Genomic DNA, 14,039 nt, shown 5'->3' on the forward strand with positions numbered 1-14,039 from the left:
AAGAAGTGTTGTAGCAAATAGATTAATTGACTTTGAGAGTTTTAGTGTTTTATAGATACTTGGTTGAGGTCTCCTACCACTAATATTGAAGCCAGTGAGTTACTAACTTCGGCAAGTCAGTTCCTTCCTCTAGCCCGAGATCATTTTATCAAACATGCTTAAATTAGTGGGCTCATGAGACAATAAGAAACACCGTACACATTAACACTCAGAGCATTTGTTATTGCATTAACTATTAAGACCGTACACACTAACTAAATGAGTTTGGACTTATGTGTAGGTAGTTAAATCTAAAAGTATATGGCATCTCTACAACCTTAGAGATTCATTCATAGATACCGTAGTTAAACTTCCTTTTTTATATCTATATCTATACTATATATAAAGGACCTCTTAAATTTTAAGAGGTCCAAATTATTATGCAACTTGTACAACTTTGAATGCATATAATTTTAAATTTTTGTATTTACACAATATTTATCAACCGTTGTTTTATTTTCATTCTATACTTACAATAATTACCCTTCTATAGTTATAATAATTGTCCTTGAACTTTAGATAATTTTTGTAATATTTAAGAATAGTTACACATTCAACCCCTCATCTTTATCCAAAAAATTGACAAATTGATTTATTTGTTTGTTTTCGTCTATATCTTTAAATATAATGTGTCTTTTTAAAAACCGAACCTACCATTTCGATGTGCTTATTTTTGTCGACGTTTTGATATAAAAATTTTCAAAACAAATGTTTAGATTATAACGTACAAGTCAATAAAGCATTAAAGTACAACTTATTTATACAACTATATTAGTGAATAAATAATAAGGTTTGTAATAATTAAACTCGTCAAACAACTTTTGTAATATACTCGTATTACACAATTAAGAAAACTAACATACGTATAAGTATTGTACAATATATCACCAGATGATTGATAAACAAACATAAACAAGTATCGCATTGAAAATTGTTGTCGCCGCAGCATCATGCGGGTTTCATACTAGTATATTTGTACTCTTGGCCATATAGCTTATCCTATTTTATAAAAAAGAGTTCAAAAATTACAAAATATGTATGTGGCTGCTGGGATTCGAGCCCAGGTCTCCACGGCCACAACGTGGAATTCTTACCACTAAACTACAGCCACATGTGTTTGTTTTTCATCCCAAAGAACCTAATAACACATATCCTTCAAAGGTTCATTTCTCCAGAAAGACTGATCGGAATTATGGCTCGTATATCACCATGCTTCAAGGGGAATTTTGTTCCAAATTGATGAGAAATTTCAGGCTCACCATGTTGCTACCATTATTACTGTTATCAATGATTTCAGATTCAGTAGCTTACAGGCCCGGGAGACATGGTTCCGATGAGCAAAACCGGTCAATATCACTCGGTATGTTATGTTATATGTTCATCTAATTTCTTCTTCATTTTGTACTCAATACTAGTTACTTATCTTATTTCATTCAACAGTCACGAACAGCTTCGCATGATTGATGTGCATTTGGTAAGTTTTTTTCTACAAGGAAAAAAACATTCATTACATTTCAACTCCCTTTAACATTCGATTAATAATAATACAGCGAATGATAGATACATTGATCATTTGTTTTAAATGTTTGTTTTTATGTGACCATACAGAGGTACTCAGGAAGTGATTTTCTTGGTGTTACTGCTAAAGTTGTAGACATGCCACATCATTTTTGTGATTCTTTTACTTCATGTTGTTCTCAAATACTCCGTAATATTATTCAGCGGCCAAATAATAACTGTAGGCTTGTAAACAAGCCAAACGAACCTGAACTAGCGATTGAACACGAATAAATAATCTAATAGGTTATTTTGTTCGTGCTTGTTAGTTAAGAAGATGAACATGTTCATGTTCATTATTTAACAACATAAATGAACGATTCGCAAACGTAAAAGAACGAAAATACCTGAGCTGAGCATAGATGGACAAACATAATTGAGCTAAAACCAGTTAAAAGTAATATGAAGAATAATGTGTTGGCCCTAAAAAGTTATTAAATATTAAAACTAGACTAAGTTGCAATGGTCCAAAAATTTTAAAAGAGTACATATACGTACGTAACAAACGAACATAATGAACGAGGCATGTATTAATGATAAACAAACAGATGTTTTTGTTCATGCCGTTTTTTTATAAAAATAACTGAACATAAACGAACTTTGCTCCAAATGGTTGACGAATTGTTCATTGAACGTTCGGTTCGTTTCCAGGCCTACAAATGAGTTTAAAAACATGGAATTTTAAAGCTTAAGCTTAATAGTAAGTTGCACTGTGATTCACCAATCTCCTTGAACAGTATATTCTACTTTTTTGTATAGAAATAAACTACTAATCAAATTAAAGAAATAATGAAAAAAGATCTGCTGCACACAACCTTCTAATCTGATTTCCTAAATGTTAGATTATGATTGACATAATATAATTATTGTAATTGTTTTAGCACAATTTCTAATAAAAAAAAGGTCTGTACAAAAAAGCTGTTTTGATTGATGGAGTCACCCTATTTTGACATTGAAATATTGAGCATCTTATCATAAACTTATACATCTATTTGTGCTAAATTTTTATTCTGTTCACTTTTTAATTTTCACTGGGTTGAGTGGACAAATTTACATTGATTTATTCTGAGCAGATCTGGAGGTTCATCCTGATATTGGCAAGCAATTTTGGGATGCACAAATATGGCCAAAACATGTGCTTGTGCTTGTTAGATACACATGGTTTCGTTTTTTTTTTTTTTTTTTTTTGATATTTTAGTGGCTTCTAAGAATTTAAAAAATAGTGTAACCCAAATATTTTAGTTTAAATGTGTAATAATCAATTACCTATTAATTAACAAAAACATTTTGCTTCAAATTCATTATTTTGGGCCAATTTTTCTTCTGGCCTAAAAATTTTAAAGCCAAATTGCAAAACCGAAATCAGAAACCAAAAAAAACCCAAACCAAACGGTTTTCAAAAAACCAAAATTTCGGTTTGGTTTGAGTCCAAAACCGACTCATGGACACCCCTACTTGACCGTTTGTATATTTTCTTTTATACTAATGAATGCGTGTTTTTAGGAAGGAATAATCTGAAATTGATGTTGCTTCTGGTTTCTATACTCTATTTGGATCAGGTAAATATAATTTCAGATCGCATACTATAAGAATATAAATAAATAACTACATGATGGTTTTAAATTTTTTTCCCTTTTTTATTTTAAATTTTAGGAATATCATTAGCTTATCTTAGTTCCCTTGCTCATGAACAGGGCTACTTATGTCATTTGTTCTTTCTATATACGTTCTGCAATCGTCTCACGATAAAATAGAAATGTTAAAGTTTCTCATTTTCTTCATCTTTGCATTATATTTCATTAGGTTTACATTTAAGGGTGTGAATTTCAGACACAACACGAACCTAACATGAAGTTTGTAGGTTTGGGTTTAGTTTAAACGCGTACGGGTCAGTTTTGGGTCGAACTCACAAACGCGTTTAGCTAAACGGGCCATGTTTGTGTCAACCCGGTGTGGTTTACCTATTTAACTCGTTTATTTATTTTAACTAGACGAGTGCCCGCGCGATGAAACGGGTGTTTAAACGCGAACCCTATTAATCATGTAACAATTATGAGTGTTCATGGTTCGGTTTAAAACCTTGAACCAGTCATCGGTTTGGTTTCACCGCTGAGTTTTTTTACTTTCAGCCGGTTGTTTTTTACTTCCTTTATCATTTCAAGTATCATATTTTGACTTAGTTGGAATTAATGATACGGTTAAATTAATAATCATTTTTAACAAATTTTATTATCAAAGCTTAAATTGTTAAACCAAACCAAACCAGAACCGGACCGTTAATAACATTTTGGTTTCAATTTTAAATGGTTTAGTTTTGGTTTTGGATAACAAAAGATGAGTACTAACGGTTGGACTCATAAGCTTTAAATGGTTTACAAAAATATTAACGTATGAAAAACTTATTGTCGTTTAAAATCGTAGGTGAGAAGTTAGTTTAAAATTGAAACTAAAAAAAGAATATGGTTAAAGATGAGGGGGCAAACTTGTAAGTTGGGTGATTTGTGTTTAAAAGATAAGTATACCCCTAATTACACATGTACTTTATGTATTAATACTTGTAAAACTCTTAAAATTAAGTGTCTTAATTTACCATTGTTTGGTGTATTATATATAGTATAAATATGTGTTTATGTAATAACTTAAAGGAAAATTGGTTTTAAATAATCTCAACTATGTCATATTGGTAAATAACAGTCCCAACTTCACACTTGTCTGGTGGCAGTCCAAACTAAATGTGTATTTATTTCTAACGGCCCGCGACTAACGAAGGACTAACCCCGTTAGTCTGATGATGATGTGGCATGCATACGTGTCAAAATCGTGCTTATATGTCAAATACGTGGCAAGATCGAGCTTACGTGGCATATTACACCATCAACATTACCATTACACCACTCTCTAATCACTCTCTCTATCTCTCTTCTCTTCTCCCTCTTTACTCCAGTAATTTCACCACCACCGACCCTCCAACACCACTTACCACCTGCCGCCACCAGCATCTACCATCAAACCCTAATCCTATTAATCTTCATCATCTGCTTCTTTTTCTAGGGTTAGGGTTTATATGGCTCGAGAATTGGGGATCTAGCTTGATTATTTTGCGGCGGAGATAGTGGTGACCGAAGAGTGTACGGTGGCGTACATCACGACGGTGAGGGGAAATATCCACGACAGGTGGATATGTGGCTGTGTGTGGAGGCAGTGAAGGATGAGACGACGAGATCTTGTTCGTGATCGCCGGAGAAAGGTCATCTCCGGCGGTGGCGTTGTTAGAATTGGTGGTAGTGAATTGAGATATGAGGGTGGAGTATAATGTTTAAAGGTTTTGTAATGAAATTACAATGGGTCTTGGAATTTTTCAGAGGATTAGAAGATGATATGAGGTCTTGATGGAGCTATGTGAGGGTTTTGTGGTTATGTTCAATATTTGGGAAAGAACAGATTGATTTTGAAGATGATGGGAATGTGTAATTTTTGGGATGAATAAGGTGGTGATGGTGGTGGTGGTGTTGCAGGTTGGTGGTGGTTGGACACAAAGAAAGGAGATGAATTTTTTTTTCTTGTGTAATAATTAAAAGAGAGAGAGAGATTATTTTGTTTTCTTAATAATATTTAAAAGATGATAAAGAGTTCATCGCCACATAATCGTGCTATATAAGAGTTTTTTAATAGCTGAGATAGCCACATCATCATCGGACTAACGGAGTTAGTCCTCCGTTAGTCGTGGACCGTTAGAAACAAATACACCTTTAGTTTGGACTGTCACAAGGCAAGTGTAAAGTTGGGACTGTTATTTACCAATAGGGTATAGTTGAGATTATTTAAAACCAATTTTCCTAACTTAAACTATTTGAGTTTTTTTATGCAACACTACAAAAGTTTTATAAATAAATGGCATAATTTCAACATAATTGCTTCAAAAATATAAATATAATATGCTAATTTAGAATTTTAAAGGCATCGATATATAATATGCACTCACTATAGTAAATGAAAGAGAAAACCAAAAAATACAATCGTGATTTAACCAAAAAAAAGGTACCGAAACGTGGTTGTTTAGCTGTGTTTTTATCATTAACGTCCAAACTCGCCCTACTAAACCTGTGTGCTGTGACGGGTACCAAACGAAAAATATAACCTCAAAATATAACGTGTTCGATTAAATGGTTACTTAAATATGTGATCATTAAAAAAAATAAATAATAACATTATTAAAAAGAAGAAGAAGAAAAAGCTTATGGGAAAAAAAATTATTAAAAAAATAATAACAAGAAAAAGCTTATGGGATTCTGTTGATATTGTTGACACCTTTGTCTCAATTTTTTTAAGTTAATTAGCTTTACTATTACATTGGCTTTTCATTAATAGAGATATGTAATGCATTGAATAACATTTTTAAAAATCTTTATTGTTTTAAAAAGAAACTTAAATGTTTTAATTAATTTGATTCTAGGTTTGTTAAGAGACACAGTAGCCGATGGCATGCCCGGGAGCGTTGCAAAAGTTGAATGAGTCCAAAGTTTCGGCAAGTATTTTTTTGGCCGTAAAGAAAATAATCTAATAAAAGCATTGTATTTTTATTTATATGTTTGTTGTATGATTATAGTTTGTACAGGTATCACTTGGAAAAACACTCAAAACTAGAGATCATTTGGAAAAACACTCAAAAATGAGTTAGGACTACTCATATTTGTGGTAGAAAAGACCTCATGCCCCGCAAATATACCGGAACATGTGTTGTATTCCATTATAGTGTCTGCGTGTTGGTTTTGAGCTGTATCAAGAATGCAATATTTGGTTTCTTCTATTTGCAAGACATAAGTGTGCCGATCTCCCTTAGTTTACTAAGGAAATTAAATGACTAAGCAACTCCTTTAACTCTTTAAGGGTATAGCGCGAGGACCTACATTTCACAACACAACTCGTGGACGTCCATCCTTGAGCAATAATCCACAAAAAGTGTTGTTATTCTAATATGTTAACGTTTTCAGACTTAAACATGTTCAGCTATCAAGAACTATCGACGCATATTACCAGCTATGAACAAAAGAAGTGAAGAACCAACTATTTACCATCATACATTAATCAAATTCCAAGGCTATTGTATCTCTACATTACGCATGTACAAGTTGTTAACCTATGGTGAAAATGAATGGCATGTTATCCAGATGAATCTAGTAGAAGAGTTGTAGAGGTAGGGTACCAAAAAATCCCAAATACCCTTAAATACTACCCGCGGGTCATAAAGAACCCTCTTATAAACCACCAGCGGGACACTCGGGTCACCCGCACGTCACGAATGAGGAGGAACGTCCTCATAACACACGCGGAAGTATCCTGGCATCCTCAAAAGTCATCCGCAGGACAAGACATCTGTCCGCCTAAACAACCGGAAGGCAATGCCAGTAGGACAGTTGTCATCACTCAAGTATTCTCTAGAAGAAGGTTTACGATTCTAACTTGGGGAACACATAACATATTAACCAATGAATAAAGGCCACCTGGCCAGGTTGTTATAACCGTGCACATGGCCAGGGTGCAATCCGTCCTATCATTTGGTGACGCGTGTCCAGGTTGTTATACCCATGCACATGAGACGTATAGCTCAACCTATCACAAGAGGACACGTGTCCAGACGGTTATCAGAGATCTTCTAGAAGAGGACAACTGCCCCAATCATCATTCCTTCATCCTTCGGCTATAAATACCTTGTCAAATGGTATGAGGTATTCATTCACCCACATATATTCTGACTACACTTAGTCCCTGTACTTCACTACTTTCTTCATTACGAACGTTACTGATTCTCACGCCGGAGGGTGGTTACAGGAAGACCCCCCCCCCTCTCGTCCTTCCTGTAACGAGACTCACGGTGTTTGTTTCGCAGGTTCCGGTCACTGGACTTTAGGGAGCCTCACTCATATCGTGGTAGTAATTATTGTATTGTATCCTGTGGACTCATTGGATCCAGGATCCATACTTGGGGAGTGGATCCGTGTTTCTTAAGAGTTAAGAGCATATGGGGAAGAATACCAAATAGTTTCTGGAAGTGAACACTTAGATCAGATTTACAACTCACTAAATTCTTTCGGACAAACATAGACGCATCAGTGCAACATTGGATCATGACTTTACCTTACATGGGTTTATTGTTTGCTTTAAGGTACGAAGTCATACTACGTGCTGTAAGAAGGATAAGAACTAAGCCATTTTTACCGCTTAGAACGAAATCGCCACCATGATATCAACATGTTATTGTAACAACATGTTATTGTAACCATACATGAAACAATTATACGCTGGTGTAATAATAGGCATTGGGTATCCTACTAATAAATGCGCTATTCCATATTAAAATATTGTTATCAAGTAATTTTTTTATTTTTATAAATGATTGTATGACTTTTTGTATAATTTTTTGAGCAATTGTAATGCTTAATGTTTTTTCTTATACATCAAAAATAAAAGAAAAAAACTTTTTAAGTATAAAACGTTTTCTTAGTGAAGAATTAACTGAAAACTTGTTTTATCAAATAAAATCATAATTATTGAACGTGGTTCATATTTATCGTTATAAAAATGTGGTGTGGGTTGTGGTGGAAATAATATATATTTCTTCCTCTAGAAAACAATAAAATTTTAAAATGTAAAAAATATACACACTTTACATAGTTTATGAAGACACTAGAAAGATGCAGGAGGGATCTATACATCTTCACTTGAGAGTCAATTGAAAACTTGTTTTTATCAAACAAATAAATTTATTGAACATTTTTCTTTATTTATTATTATATTATCATTATAAAATTTGGTGTGGGCTGTGTGGAAATTAAAGATATCGTGATTCTAGAAAACAATAAATTAAATTATATAAGAAATATGCATATATACTTTACAATTACGTAGAGTCCTATATAAAGTGGAAAACACTAGAAAAGTATATAAGTGATCTAGACAGAAGTAGAAAACTATGTACACTAAGAACACGCTAAACAATATAATCTTTATATCTTTAAGGCTTAAAATAATTTTAAGATATATAAACTATAAAGTGATTGAAATGTAATGTTTATTAAACTTTCTAGAAATTAAAAGAATATACATGAACAAATTTCTTATACGGGTAACCACAAAAAAGGCCAAAGCCTCAAGCCTAACAGCCACGATGTGTGGATGCCTTCAAGGCTTGAATGTTTCAAAAAGTCAAACGGCATGTCCTTGACATGACTTCTACAGTCGCGAACGAAAAGAGTGTGTCGAACTCATAAACCTAGGCGTTATCGTAGCATATGCTAGAAAAGAGGATCGTCTGTTATCCAGCGGATAAAGCCCCTCACTTACCCAAAAGGGTAAGTCTCCTTGCGTACGCTACGTCTTAGAAAGAAGAAAGTCGCATTGCCGCTTCAAGCCTTTCGTGCCCATGACGAACTGTCCAGGTCAAGCATCTTTAACAATATAAAAGGTGTCTTAGGCACATCACGTGTCATCATCTTCTTCCATACTCATTCATACTCATCCTCTCGTATTTCATTACCTTCACACAAGAACAACTAACTTATTCTCATGTCGAAGGTGGATCACAGGAGAGTCCATCATGCAGTGAGCTAACTGTTGTGCTTGTTTTGCAGAATTCTTTACCCCTTAGACATATCGACACCTTCCTTGTCCCATTATTTGTTGTAGCAATTGTATAGAAATTACACATGTGCAAGTCATGCCTATGTTGTATTACCTACACATGTGTAGGTAAACAATTAAAAAGTTATAAAAACACATTAGAACATTTTTGTGATTTTTTTATGTCGTAAGACACACGAATATAAAATGCGCAAAAAAAAATTCTGGAATATGAACTTATTTTTGTTTTTACAATAGGTTAATGTTTTAAAAGAGAAAGAAAAAGGCATAATAATAAAACAAATTTGATTTAGTTTGATAGGGTTTAGAGGTATATTTAATTTTTAAGGTGTAATGAGGTGAATTTAAGATTATATTCCACAGATAAAAAGAAAGTACATTCAATATTTTCGTCCTTGGTTGCACTACAATTGGTGTCGTTGTTTTAAATCACACACCTACCATTTGCTGACTCACGGTAAAAGCATTAGTTGTGTAATTTTTTCATATAATTGTATCCTGTACTTAAAAGTAATAAATATATAAATGGTACAAACGATTTACTCTTGCATTTTACAAACGAGTTAGGGGCGTAAATGCAAATTTACTGTTTGATATAAGAGCGGGCGAGGTGCTCTATTCGCCCCTCACAAGTTCATCGAGTATCCTAACACACCGGCCCATGCACCTAAAGCGAGTAGCGAATGCGAGTTGGGCTTGCGGATTGTGAAACTAAGAGCCAAGTGATGAAATTGGAACGTTGGCGACATACATTTAACCGATATTATTATGCATTAAATAACAAAAAAAATCCACTTTTTCAATATGTATATTTAACCAATTTCCATTTATTTGATATACAGCCTAATTAAACAACACTACTAATCCTTTCATTCAACCTCATATAAACCCAGTTGCCTTCCGGCTTATGTGATTCTAGTGGTATTTTGCTACTTTCATAAACTAAAAAAAGAAAGCAAATTCAATTAATGTTCCATTATGGTATATATTGATGTGAAACTCAACTACCAACTAATTTTACTTACATGGAAGTAAAATCTAGATGAAAATGTACTATTTCATGTTCTATTAAAATCATGGAATTTTAATGTAAATAGTATCAATGTACGGGTTTATGACGTCGGAGACACATGCAGTTGGACTTGGACCAATACACAAAGAGAAATATGTGGGAGACAGATAAATATTTTTTTTAATCTATTTCTATATATATTATAGAACTATCGTTATAGTCTTACAGGACATTTGATATGGCAGATGATGTGACGTGCTTAGTTTTTTTTTACTCATTTATCATCGTGAATGCTCTAAGTTGAAGGTTTTAAATAATAATAATAATAATAATAATAATAATAATAATAATAATAATAATAATATAAAGGAAATTTGTATGAATTGAATTTCAATTGCTTGAGTGGGGTTAACTTTCTACTTGTCCAAAACATTCTCTTATATCTTAGCTGTGAGCAAGGTCTTATTTGTTGATAAAATATTGCGATCTCCTTTAGTGAAAAAAACATTGAAGTTCTTGATTGTCCAATCGGTAGCATGTTCCATTAATGCTATTATACCAATATACTTTGGTAGGAAGTTGCTTATTAAATTGAAGTAATTATCAACAAGTTACGCCTTATAGCACTATCAGTCAGTGTCAAATAACGTAGTGTGTATCTTATGTGAGCCTTATGTAAAGTCTCAATGAAGTTTGTCTAAGTGTATTTCACATCGACACCCTACATCTTAGTGAGACGAAACTTTTGTCTTGTTTGTGTGAGCGTGTACACTAACCGTGAAAGTCACCTCTAAACTCTCCAAAGATTCAAGCACTTTAGTCAAATTCGAAAAATCATATTGAAAGATAGAAGCCAAGTCTTGGTGATGATATATAGTATCGGTCTACGTGTTAACAAAAAAAACTAAGACATGGATATCTAATAATCGATTAGGATATTTGAAGCCAATATTGTTATAGAATGTTTTCAAGTGTCCTAAGGCATCTTAGTGTTCTGTTTTTGTTTTTTTAATAGGATACAAAGTAAAAAATATATATGCTATGTTTTTAAGAAAGATAATTAACTAATTATACTTACACCTATTTAGTCGTTAATGTAGGCCTTCTATAATGCATATATGAACATTATAAGGGCAGATAAAGCACCTACTGGCCTACACCATCTTGAAGCTTTATGAGGCGCTTACAAGGGTCATGTGCGGTTCTACAATAAAGTCTTATGTGACTTACGTTGGTAATGACTAAAGGGGCGTTATAGGGCATAAACTATTGTACATATTTTTGGATACAAAGAGTGATGAAAAATGTTTCTTAAAGAATATTAACCATTTCGTGTGACCTTAGTAAGTATTTTTTAAGCAACTCTTTTGACACATCTTTAAGCAACTCTCTTGATACATGAGTTTCCCTTAAAAATGTAACACTCCAAATGCTACCTAGAATTGTTGATTATACTTTATTTCTGTTTTAGGAGGCTAATAATAAAAGTTGCACTTTTGAATTTTGTCGATAGTTTTAAAGGGCCGCTAAAAAATACTTTAAAAAACTATTGTATTATTTAAAGAAAATTTTGCATTAAAGTGTTCGACCTACCCTCCATGACTCCATGAGCATCCTTAATAAGACTAGGCATTGTCTAATAATAATAAATTTTTGCTCAATAGTGCGTTTATTTATTTATTATTATTTTTTAACGGTTAACGAATCTTTTAAACGGGCTATTGGTTAAATTCATCACATCAGTAAACTCTCGCATTTTGATCCGAGGAAAACCCTCACCCAAGGCCAACGCCTGTGAACACTGTTCGAATGCATGACAGTGCGGTGAGATAAAACTCGTTCAGTTCAATGATCCAACTAGCTAGTGAACGACACCTACTCGTCTAGTCTCTCATCATTACCTGGTGCCACCGAAACTAAATGATGGGAACATGAATATACCGAACATGAGTCGCATGAAACATAAAGTCTTTTTCTTACCACTCCATCCCCAGCTCATTGACTAAAGTGCCTTTAATCACTTTTCTAAAGTCTATATAAACACCCCAATCCTACACTCCACAACCCACACCTCACTAACACATTCTAAAACAACACAAACAAACACAAACACTAGTATAGCAATGGCACCTGTTATGAAGATCTCCTTGGCAGTTGTCATGTGCTTCATGGTGGCAACTGCACTATACGCAGTGGACGGAGCGGTGACATGCCAGACGGTTGTGACTAGCCTAACACCGTGTGCCACCTACCTCACTAGAGGCGGTCAGGTGCCACCAGCATGCTGCAATGGGATAACCTCACTCTACAAGGCCGCATCAACCACCACAGACCGTCAGACCGCTTGCAAGTGCATGGAACAAGCCGCCGGAATGGTGCCTGGAATCAGCCTTGACGCCGCCAGTAGCCTCCCTGGGAAATGTGGTGTCAATATCCCCTACAAGATCAGCCCTACTACTGACTGCTCCAAGTACTAAATATTCACATAGTTCTAATACGTGTGTCTTTTAGAAATCGTATATATACATAATCGTGTGTCATATATTAACATGCTAGGATAATAAACAAAAAAGAAAAAAAACTTACAAAAAAAAATCTCAAAGGAGATTATCAAGTGACGGTTTTTGCTACGTGCTATTTTAGTAAAAGTTTTCAATCTATAGGAAGAACAAGAATATATTCATATAGATTAATCGCAATTACAAATAAAATTAACATGTTAATTGTGAGAATCAAGTTGAATAACTATATGTACAAGTAGAATAATTATGTAATTACATAATCTATGATGTAATTACATAATTAGTCTACTTGTATATATAATTATTCTACTTAATTCTTACAATCAGCACGTTAATTTCATATATATTTGATCCAAACTCTATTCATATAATATATAAAACTTATTATGTGACATTTTACATCTATTTTTTTATCCTTTTACTTGCTGATCTGACTTATGAACAATACTATTGATTTAAAACATGTTACAGGGTGCATTAACGAGGATACGGACGTGGACATGACTAAGGCAGGATGTAGAAGCAGTAGTATATCATAATAACAACAATAATAAATATGGTGATCTATCGTTGATCCAGTAGTCGTGTCGATCTCTCCTGCTAGTTAGTAACGGTCATTGGTGTTTTTCATGTATGTGTTTTTCTTATGTAGTCCTTTGTTATCGTGTACTTGCTTTTAATGTCGTCGTCAATGAATATCTACTTTTTCGATCCTCTTTTATTACTTACACATGTATGGTTTGCTTTTTCATGATGTTTTTTGGTAGAGGAGAAAAATGATCTCATCCATTAAAAACTGAAAACCTTTAATGCACCGTTGATGCATATGTCAATATGTGTAAAACTAGACCTTACTCGATGGGACTTTTCAATGTATTTCTTATTTTAGTAATAATCGGTAGGTGGTGTATTAATTTATGAGCTAATTAATTTACGCCTAGAATGTTACACATGTGAGGTCACATTGTTTATTGTCCAGTAAAAAGATAGGTGCCTAAGAATTAACCCAATTCACTTATAAATATAAAACAGATCTACTTTAATTTGTTCTTTTATATATTCTTTGATAAATCATGAAGTATCTTGCTTTCTTCTTCACTTTTTACATAATCATAGCCTGATTATAGCCATGCATATGATATAAACCATCAAGAAGGTACAATTAATTTCCTCTCGCGTCTAAGAACATTTCTTAAATTACAATAGCAATCAAGGAAGTTTGTATCAATTGGTTTAACCTTCATAAAGATAGATCGCAATGAAATTTGACT

At 33.5% G+C, this 14,039-nt stretch overlaps 1 protein-coding gene and 1 non-coding gene across 2 annotated transcripts; one reads left to right on the forward strand and one right to left on the reverse strand.

Annotated features, from left to right (window-relative positions):
• Positions 1–1,078: 1,078 nt before the first annotated feature.
• Positions 1,079–1,150, reverse strand: TRNAH-GUG (transfer RNA histidin (anticodon GUG)). Its single transcript has one exon. It is a non-coding gene; the product is annotated as a tRNA-His (tRNA).
• Positions 1,151–12,308: 11,158 nt separating this feature from the next.
• Positions 12,309–13,513, forward strand: LOC143578454 (non-specific lipid-transfer protein 1-like). Its single transcript, XM_077062035.1, has 2 exons — positions 12,309–12,716; positions 13,240–13,513. The coding sequence occupies exons 1-2, from the start codon at positions 12,370–12,372 to the stop codon at positions 13,247–13,249; spliced, it is 357 nt and encodes a 118-aa protein (XP_076918150.1). The 5' UTR covers positions 12,309–12,369; the 3' UTR covers positions 13,250–13,513.
• The last annotated feature ends 526 nt before the right edge of the window (positions 13,514–14,039 follow it).

Source organism: Bidens hawaiensis, unplaced genomic scaffold, assembly GCF_021521415.1.
Source record: "Bidens hawaiensis isolate Kalapana, Puna unplaced genomic scaffold, B.hawaiensis_p1.1 tig00029273_1, whole genome shotgun sequence".
Classification (NCBI taxonomy): domain Eukaryota; kingdom Viridiplantae; phylum Streptophyta; class Magnoliopsida; order Asterales; family Asteraceae; genus Bidens; species Bidens hawaiensis.